This window comes from Trichechus manatus, unplaced genomic scaffold, assembly GCF_000243295.1.
Source record: "Trichechus manatus latirostris isolate Lorelei unplaced genomic scaffold, TriManLat1.0 scaffold00119, whole genome shotgun sequence".
In the NCBI taxonomy this organism is placed as follows: domain Eukaryota; kingdom Metazoa; phylum Chordata; class Mammalia; order Sirenia; family Trichechidae; genus Trichechus; species Trichechus manatus.
The window spans coordinates 8174317-8184951 of NW_004444055.1; the positions used below are offsets into that span (position 1 = coordinate 8174317).

A 10635-nucleotide genomic window follows, 5' to 3' on the forward strand; every position below is an offset into this window, starting at 1 on the left:
TATTTTTTCTTCTATGAACTTTATAGTTTTAGGCTTTATATTCAGGTCTTTGATCCATTTGAAATAGTTTTTGTATACGGTGTGAGGTATGGGTCCTGTTTCATTTTTTTGCAAATGGATATCCAGTTTTGCCAGAACCATTTGTTGAAAAGACTATCTTTTCCCCATTTGATGGACTTTGGGCCTTTGTCGAAGATCAGGTGACTGTAGGTGGATGGATTTACATCTGGGTTCTCAATTCTGTTCCATTGGTCAATGTATCTGTCGTTGTACCATTTACTGGACACCTTTTATGTGCCAAGCACTGTTCTAGGTGCTGAGGATATAAAAGTGAACAAAACAGACAAGGCCCCTGCTTCCATGGTGGGGAAAGACAGACTGAAAACAAGTAAATGAATAAATCAATGATAAAATCATTTCAGATAGTGATAAGTGCTATGAAGAAAACAGAGTGATGGAATAGAGTAACTGCAGGGTGCAGCAGACAGCCAATCGGGGGAGCTTCTCAGAGGAGGTGACATTTAAGATCCAAAGGATGAAGAGTATGTAAGAATATACATGGATATACGTGGAGGTGGCTCAGGTTGACTTCAGAATAACCTATATTAAGGTCATATCCTGGAAGCAATAGATGAAAATCCACATCATGCCCAAGGGGGTGTGTGTGAATTGGATGAGGTTTCTCTTATGCAAAATTCAATCCATTTTGGGTTTCTATGACTCACTGTCAATTCTTGCATTGCCTTACTGATCACGCTTCTTTTCCGAGGCTGCCCAGCTAAACCCAGCTGAGGAAGAAACGTTTCTCTTGCTCCAGTCTTGCTGGCTTCCTCCTCTGTGCTGATATTGTCATAAATTTTGCAGTTAGAAGGTCCAAGTGCTCCACTGGCGCCCCTGGGCTGGGACTGGGCTGGGGGTGGGTGGGGAAGAAGTGATATTAATAGGAACCTGGAGGTGGAGAAGAGGAACCATCTCTCTCCTGTCCCACAGTCATCTGAGAGAAATGAGACTCTGAGGACTACAGAAGCAGAGATCCCCAACCCCTCCTTCTAGCACATTTGGGTCCCTTGTGAAAAAATTTCAACTCTCTTCTTGTTCTGCCTTCAGGGTTATGATGATCATTCTCTGCATAATCTAGCAAAAAGAAAAAACAGTATGTCCCATTCATCCTCAAATATTTAAAAAATTTAAAGATATTTATTTATCTAAAATAATACATTGACATGGTTCAAAACTCAAAAGAACCCAGGATAGAATACAGTGAAAATCACCTGTTCCCAACCTCTGAAGTAACCAGTGATATCAGTTTCTTGGATATCCTTCCAGAATTTTTTTATATATATCTCTACAAGCAATGGAGCCCTGGTGGTTAAAAGCTCACGCTGCTAACTAAAAGGTCAGCAGTTCGAATCCACCAGCGGCTCCTTGGAAACCTTATGGGACAGTTCTACTCTGCCCTATAAGATCTCTATGAGTCAGAATCAACTCGATGGCAATGGGCAAGGGGCTCTGCAAGCAAAAACCAGTAACCACCAGTTACTGTGAAGTTGATTCTGACTCATGGCAGTCCCATGTGTGTTAGAGTAGAACTGTGCTCTGTACGGTTTTTAATAGCTGATTTTTCGGAAGTAGCTTGCCAGGCCTTTCTTCCAGGGAGCCTCCAAGTGGACTTGAACCTCCAAACTTTTGGTTAGCAGCCAAGAGCATTAACCGTTTGTACCACCCAGGGTCTTCCTACAAGCAAAAGAGGAAGATCTTATTTCCCTCTTTTGTTAAATAAATGTTATTGTTAGTTGCCATTGAGTTGGTTCACACTCATGTTGACCTTATGTATAAGAGAATGAAACATTGCCTAGTCCTAAGGCATGTTCATGGTCACTGGTATGTTAGCATACTACGTATGTTGTTTTTGCTTTTTTCATATGAGATAGTATCTTAGTGTTTATAACATATCAATTTGTAAAGAGCTTTCTAATTACTTTTTATGGCTAAATAGTATTCCATTGTTTGTACTGTAATTTATTTAACCTGTCCCCTATTGTTGGGTACTGAGATTGTTTTCAATCTTTTGTTGTAACACATGATGCTGTAATGAATATTCACGTACATATGTCATTTCACATATATGCAAGAGGCTACAGAGTCCAAGAGTATGTTCTTTATAATTTTGATAAGTAATTCTAAATTGTCTTCCAGGAAAGTCCCATTCCCTCCATCAATGAAACTTACCAATTTACACCCAGCATCAGTAGTCATCAGGACAAGCTTCAGTGTAGGCCACTTTAGGTAGCTTGTTCTGGAAGCTGGTGGGTAAACCCTGGCACATGATATACTTCGGTAATTACGAAAAGGAATGAAGAAAGAAAGGAGGGAGGAAGGGAGGGAAGAAGAAAAGCTATCCTGCCATAAATCAGAGTTCTAGAGCAACTACTGGTGCCTCATCTCCAAGGTGTCAAATAAATACATCAGCGCTACACCAAACTATCTCTCTCCAGCTCCCACCTGTCTGCATCGACCACACTCTGAGAGTAAATAAACTAAGCCCCCAATAAAAATTGCACCATAGTTCTAACTCATTTAAAACATTCTATGCGGCAGTGTTTTTAAATTGTTTTTATTTACTTGTTTTTGTGCAACCATCACCACTGTTTATTTCTAAAACTTTTCACCACCCTAAACAGAAATTCTATACCCATTAGGCAATAATCCCCCGGCCCCTTCTTCCCCCATCCCCTGGTAACCACTCACATACTTTCATCTCCATGTAGTTGCCTATTCTAGATATTTCATATCACTGGGGTCGTACAGTATCTACTTTTTTATTTTAAAGCAAATCCAAAATAGTATGTCATTTCACTCCTACATATTTCACTATGCATCTCTAAAAAACTATGGCCATTTTCTTACATAAACATAATACCATTATCACACCTAATGAAATGATCAGTAATTCCCTAGAATTATCTAATGTCCAGTCCTTATAATTAAATTTCCCTGATTGACTCAAAAATGTCTTTTTTTGCAATTGTTTTGTTCAAATGGGTGTCTGAACAAGGTCCTCAAATTCACATGTGGTTGTTAAGTCTCTGTTAATTTAGAGCAACCTCCTTCCTTCTTTTAATTCCCTGCCATTGACTTATTAAAAAAATGAGATTCTTTGTCCTATAGAATGTCTCACATTGTGGGTTTGGCTGTTTGTTTCCTTGTGGTGTCATTTAGCTTGTTCCTCTATCCCTTCTGTTCTCTAATGCTAAATGGAAGTAAGGAGCCCTGGTGGCGCAGTGATTAAAGCTCTCAGCTGCTACCCAAAAGATCGGTGGTTTGAACCCACCCGCTGCTCCGTGGAGAAATATGTGGCAGTCAGCTTCCATAAGGATTTACAGCCTTGGAAATCCTATGGGACAATTCTACTCTATCCTATAGGGTTGCTATGAGTCAGAATTGGCTTGATGACAGCGGGTTTGGTTCTTTTTGTAAATCGAAGTTGACACTAAAGGCTTGATGAGATCCAGGCTCAGCTTCATTGGCAAGAGTACTTCATAGGTGGTGCTGCCAAATGATGCTTTTGACATGATGAATTCCTCAAGAGATACGTGGGCAGCAGTCTGTCTTCTCTGGAGCCTCACTAGAGAATATTTTTTTTAAAACTAGCTCCCTGTTTCTCCTCCTCTATACAACTACTTTCTAGAACAGGAGTAGCTGTCTGAATATCAGCTTATTAATAAACCTTATGAGTTAAAGATGGGAAGACAAGAACCTGGCAAGCCCATACCTTGGTCACTGACTGCCTGATGGCTCCTTTCACTCATAGTTTTCTACAGGATTGTGCTGTTCGATAGAACTTTCCATGATGTTGGAAACGTTCTGTATCTGGATTCTCCAGTATGGTAGCCACTAGTTACATGTAGCCAGTGAGCACTTGAAATTGTGGCTAGTGTGGCTGAGGAACTGAAATTTTAATTTAATATACACTTAAATAGTGCCATGTGACAAGTGGCTACCATATTGGACAGTGAGGCTGTAGAGTCATTTTTAAATGACTTGAGGCACAGCTTTTCCCACCTGCCTTAAGACGAAACTACCTCTGTTTTTTTTTTTTTTTTTAAGTTCTATTTAACATATTTGGTTAGTGAAATTGACTTTTGCAGAGCTGCTACTAAATTTGGTAGCAGTTTGGGTGCTCCAAATGAGCCACTAGTTCACTAGATACACTTAGTTGATGATAGAAAGGAGTCGCTGATTGCAGGGCAAAGCTAGACTCAGGCCCAGATCCTGAGAGCAGTGTTGAGTGCAGAGGGATTCCCTGTGTGCCAAATTGATAAGGAGCATTTGATTAAGGAGCAAATTTCTAATTGCCATCAGGATATGCAGGTAACAGGCATATTACTGATCAATAGATACATGAAAGTAGACTTTGTCTGCAAAGAATCTCAGATGCCAGTTTTTTCTTTTCAAACCATGTGCCTAATGTAACTGATGTCCACAGAGGTAGGGGTGTATATACAGATATTATATCTGATGTGTTCAAACTGACAAAATGTTGGGTACCGTCAATGTTTAAGGTATTATATTCGGCGAAGTGATAGATGTAAAGATGACTAAGACACGGTCCCTACCCACAAGGAGCTTGCAATCTAGTAATAGATTATTATCTATTGAATGTTGATTATGTGCTGAGCATCATTCAAAATTCTCAGTTGATCCTTACAACAACTTTACATAAGGAAGGCATTATTAGCACCGTTACAGAGATGAAGAAATTGAGACCTAGGGAGGTTAAGTAAGTTACTAGTTCAAAGTAGCACAGCTACTTAAAGGTAGAGTCAAGATGCAAACCCAAGCCCAAGCCACCATATGTCTCTCCTGGATTATTGTAATAGTCTCCTGACTGGTCTTCATACCTATGCTTCAAACCCTGCTGTATCACAGCAGCCAGAATGATCCTTTTAATTCATAACGCAGATCTGTCAGATCAATGTCATTCGTCTGCTCAAAGCCCTGCATTGCTCCCTCTCTCTCACTTAGGGTAAAAGGCAAAATCTGCACAGAGACGTACAAGGCCCTATTTTACCCACCGCTCTTACCTCTTTGACTTTGGTGTTCATTCCTCTCTACTTCACTGGCTTACCTTAAGCCATGCTGGCCGCCTCCCATTTCAGGGCCTTTGTACTGGTGGTTCCCTCTTTTAAGAACATGCTCCCTCCAGATATCTCAGTGGTCACTCCATCACCTCCTTCCAGTCTCTAAATAAATGCAAACTTCTCAATGACACCTGCCCTGAACATGTGTTCTCCATACCCTTACCCCACTTTATTTTGTCCATTATCAGTTATTACCTTCTAGTATATTTTATCCACCACCCATCTGTCAGTTTGTTGTACTGTAGTGGCTTACGTGTTGCTATGATGCTGGAAGCTATGCCACCAGTATTTCAAATACCAGCGAAGTCACCTACAGTAGACAGACTTCAGTGGAGCTTCCAGATTAAGACAGACTAGGAAGAAAGGCCTGGTGATCTACTTATGAAAACCAGCCCATGAAAATCTATGGATCACAACAGATGTGGTGCTGGACTGGGCAGCATTTTATCCTGTTGTGCATAGTGTCGTCATGTGTCGGAGCCGATGTGACAGCAGCTAGCAAAACAATGTTATATTGTATAATTTACTTATTTATTTTTAACAAATGCATTAATCTGTTAATAAATTTACTGCTAATAACTATTACACCCCCACCCCCACCCCACAAGAATGTAAATTTTATATGGGCAAGGATTTCTTTTTCCATTTTGATCACTGCAAGTTAGCAGAACACATTACATTAGCCCTCAAGGCTTGAAAATAATCCTCTGTTCTCTGAGACAATTTACACAACAGCCCGGCCCTCCAGACTCCAGGTATTGGCCACAGTCTCCGGATTCTGAGTGGAGGCCCCCCGGCCCTGGGCTTCAGCTCCGCCTTCCAGGCCCACTGGGATGGTAACTCTGCTGCCTTGGCTTTAGGCGTACCATTCTCCTAGTCCTTCGGAGTTACAGCTCCACCCTTAGACACACCAGAAGCCATGGCTCCACCCTTTGAAACCCTTGAGGTCATGACCATACCTTTTGAGACTGAGGCAGCTTGGCTTCTTGTGTTCCTTGCCTCTTCAGCTTCTGCTTTCTGTGGCTTCTTGGCCCTCTGGCCTCACACCCACATCTGCCCTGCTGGGGCAAGTATTCCAAACCTCGGTATCTCCACTGATTAAGTGCCTGGAGGCACCCCACTCCGCCAGGAAGCCTCCTGCACACAGGCACTCAGCTCTCTTGCTCTGTGGGTCGGCTCCAGTGCTGTCTCGCACTGGTCTCCTGGTTCTTCTGCTGTTGGTTCTCTGTCGCTGCCCCTTCTCTGCTGCTGCAGGTTCTCTGCCACTGCTAGCCCTCTGCTGCTGCCGCACCTCTCTATTCATTCACAGTTTCAAAACCGTTTCCACTTTTTAGGTATCTCTTAGAGCAGCACCCCACTCCTGGTACCAAATTCTGTCTTAGTCATCTAGTGCTGCTCCAACAGAAATACCACAAGTGGACGGCTTTACAAAGAGAAATTTATTCTTTCACAATCCAGTAGTCTACAAGTCCAAATTCAGGGCATCAGCTCCAGGGGAACGCTTTCTCCACTGGCTCTGGAGGAAAGTCCATGTCATCAGTCTTCCTTTGGTCTAGGAGCTTCTCTGCGCAGGAACCTCAAGTCCAAAGGATGCGCTCTGCTCCCAGCACTGCTTTCTTGGTGGTATGAGGTTCCCATATATCTCTGCTCGCTTCTCTCTTTTATATCTCAAAAGAGATTGCATTAAGACACTAATCTTGTCAACCTCATCAGTATAACCTCATCACAGTGATAGAATTTACAACACATGAGGAGATCACATATACTGTCATCATAGTGGTAGAGTTTACAACACATAAGGAAATCACATCAGATAACACAATCATACAATGCTGGGAATCATAACCTAGCCAAGTTGCTCAAACATTTTTTGGGGGACACAATTCAATCCATGACAACTGCCATTTTCCAAACACCCAGAACAGTGCCTCATACATAGTGTGTGTTCAGTAGATGTTTGTTGACTTAAGAATTGTAACTCAGGTATGTCCAATTTCACAGCCACTGAGTCATATGTATTTATACTTTGTATGTGAAAACATGCCTATTTATCTATACCTGTTAAGTTGTCCTGGATACTTAAAATGCATGACTATGTAGGATCATACAGAAAAACCAGAGTAACGTGCGTACATATGTCGCGCCCACTTCCTTTAGTTTTAAGGTCACTCTTGGCTCTGTACTAATGAAACTATCATCTGTGGCTTATGATAGGGCCAGACATGGTCTGGAATTGTGGACGATGAGCTTCCACGGGTGAGACTACTGCCGCAGCATTTGAAGAGTGGCTTTTGTGTATGTGTGTGGTGTTGTCCCCTACCAAAGCCGAAATACTGTGCTTGTTATTACCAGCCTTGTTGCAAACTGAGGCACGAGAAGATGAATGAGGAACATGGTACCTTAGCCAATATATGTAGTGAGTAAGAAAGGATATGATTTTAGAATCAAGCTACAGGTTTTGCCATCTGCTAGCTATTCAAAGTATTTAATAGAAATCTTATTTCTCTTTTTGAAAAAAAAAAAACAGGTTATTCTTGGTGAGAATTTGACTTCAAATTGTCCAGAGGTTATCTATGAAATTAAAGAAGAAACACCTGTTTTCTACAAACTTGTTCCTGATCCAGTGAATAATAGCTACATCTATCTAACAGCTGGGAAAGAGGTAGGTGGAAATACTAGTTATTGTTTCTGACTTATGAATAAGAATTGTTTAATTGATGTCATTATCCACTAAGCTTTTACTTTGAGCTACTGAGTTTGAGTGCTGCCCCAGGCTTTGAGGAGACCCACAATGGTGCACAGGCATGGAACTAAAAAACTGTACTGTCAGTAAGTAAGCAAGAAATATTGCCTATTTAGACGATTTTATTATTGGCTATATTTCCAGTGCCAAGTTTTTCAGAGAAGGCCGTGCTTTCAAATGGGCGCATAATCAGCAAGGTAACTGAATTTCCACATTTATTTTGTGGGCACTGAATGGTTAGATGCATTTTTGAATATACCCAATGGGACTTGGTTTGGAATTTGGGTTAATATCAGGCCACCATCTCATACACATTCATGAACCAGGAAATATATGGCCCTCACCCTCCCTCTTTTATCTGTTTTAGTTTTTCTTCTTCCTTCTGCTTCCTGAAATAGAAATAATCCCTTTTTACGTTTTATTCATTTTTACAAAGTGCTTTCATCAACGAAGGGGAAAGGAAACTAATTTGTATTGAGTCCCTGTTGACTATGTACTAGTTACTGTTCTAAGCGTGGTCTCTTTCTAGATGCATAATGTCTGAATATATATATATATATAAAGCATAATAAACAATGTTAATGAAATATGTTAATTTAATGAGATGAAGTCACTCTTGTTTTATAGATAAAGACTCTAGGACTTGGAGAGGTTAAATAACTCAAAAACATACAGTCAGTCCTCATTATTTGAGAATTTTGTATTTGCAAATTTGCCTGCTTGCTAAAATTTATCTGTAACCCCAAAATATCAATACTTGAGAGGCTTTTGAGGTCATTGGTGAACATGCACATGCACAGAGCGGCCAAAAATTTAAGTTGCCCATAGACTTCCAGGCAACATGGCGCTGTAGTCAGAAGAACCACACCGTCCCTCTGCAGCAAAGATCAGAAAAACTAAGTCAAACAGAGGCACATGTCAGTCCTGAAACCCTAAGCATCAAATGAAGAGATAAAGAACTTAGCCAAGCACTGAATGGAATAAGAAACTGACCGAGAACAGAGCGCGAAGAGAGATACGTGCAGAGGTCCCCTATCAGCTACTGCAGCATGGATCCGACATCTTGGACTCCTATGATGGTAAAATTAGGTCATTTCCAGATAAACAGAAATTAAAGGACTATGTAAAAACCAAACCAAACTTACAAGACTTATTAAAGGAAGTCCTTCAATCTGAGAACAAACAATATTGGACCACAGGCTGAATATAGGACACAGGATTCTACTAGCCAGTTACCAACCTAGGAAATGAACTCTTAAGGACTATGCAAAACCAAAAGAATTACAAAAGGGAGCCAGAGAGGTTAATCTGTAAATGACAACCGCATCAGAAAAATAAAAGAGGGAATAAACGGTGTAGGTATAGAACCTTCTAATGGAGAGGAAGTCAAGCGATACCAAGTAATAATAGACTGGTTCAAATCTAGGAAGATAAGGGTAAATTTCAAGGTAACCACAAAGAAAGTTAACAAACCTACTCATCAACATAAAGAAGAAAAACATAAAGTCTCAGTAAAAACAAAACCTACAAAAACAAAAGAAATGAAAAAAAAAAATCCACAAACAAAAGGAACTCAGCACAGGACAGTAAGAGGAAAAAGGAAAATATCAGCACTGCAAAAAAAAAGGCAAAATGCAATCCCACTCCTAGGAATATATCCTAGAGAAATAAGAGCCATCACACTAATAGACATATGCACACCCATGTTCATTGAAGCAGTGTTCACAATAGCAAAAAGATGGAAACAACCTAGATGCCTACCAACAGAAGAATGGATAAACTATGGTACATACACACAATTGAGTATTATACAAAGATAAAGAACAATGATGAATCTGTGAAGCATCTCATAACATAGATGAAACTGGAGGACATATGCTGAGTGAAATAAGTCAATCAAAAGGAAAAATATTGTATGAGACCTCTACCATATAACTCATGTCAAAGTTTACACAGAAAAAGAAACAATCTTTGTTGATTACGAGGGATGGGAGGGGTAGGGGGGAACTAAATAGATAAGTGGTAACTTTGGTGAGGGGTAAGACAGTACACATTACTGGGGAAGCCAGCACAACTTGTACAAGGAAGGGTCATGAAAGCTCCATAGACACTTCCAAACTCCCTGAGGGACTGAACTGCTGGGCAGAGGGCTGTGGGGACCATGGTCTCGGGGAGCATCTAGCTCAATTGGCATAACACAGTTTGTAAAGACAATGTTCTGCATTCTGCCTTGGTGAGTAGTGTCTGGGGTCTTAAAAGCCTGTGAGCGGCCATCTAAGATACTCCACTGGTCTGACCCCTTCGGGAGCAAGGGAGAATGAAGAAAACAAGTACAAGGAAAAGATTAGTCCAAAGGACTAACGGACCACAGCTAGCACTGCCTCCACCAGACTGAGTCCAGTACGGCTAGATGGTGCCTGGCTACCACCACTAACTGCTCTGACCGGTATCACAATAGAGGGTCCTAGACAGAGCTGGAAAAGGATGTAGAACAGAATTCTAACCCCCCCCCCAAAAAAAAGACCAGATTTACTGGCCTGACAGACTGGAGAAACCCCGAGAGTATGGCCCCCAAATACCCTTTTAGCTCAGTGGTGAAGCCTCTCCTGAAGTTCACCATTCAGCCCATGGATTGGACAGCCTCACAAAGCAAAACGGGACTAATGAGGCACAGCAGTCCAGGGACAAGGACTAGAAGGCAGGAGGGGACAGGAAAGCTGGTGATAGGGAACCCAAGGTTGAGAAGGGACA

At 41.2% G+C, this 10635-nt stretch overlaps 1 protein-coding gene across 5 annotated transcripts in view; it reads left to right on the forward strand.

The window, feature by feature from the left end:
* PLXNC1 (plexin C1) overlaps window positions 1-10635 on the forward strand; it is a 183844-nt gene that overhangs the window by 38945 nt on the left and 134264 nt on the right. For all 5 annotated transcript variants that reach the window (XM_023738574.1, XM_023738575.1, XM_023738572.1 and 2 more), the window contains exon 3: window positions 7669-7803. In XM_023738574.1, coding sequence (XP_023594342.1) covers window positions 7669-7803 — 135 coding nt within the window. The remainder of the gene's footprint in view (window positions 1-7668; window positions 7804-10635) is intronic.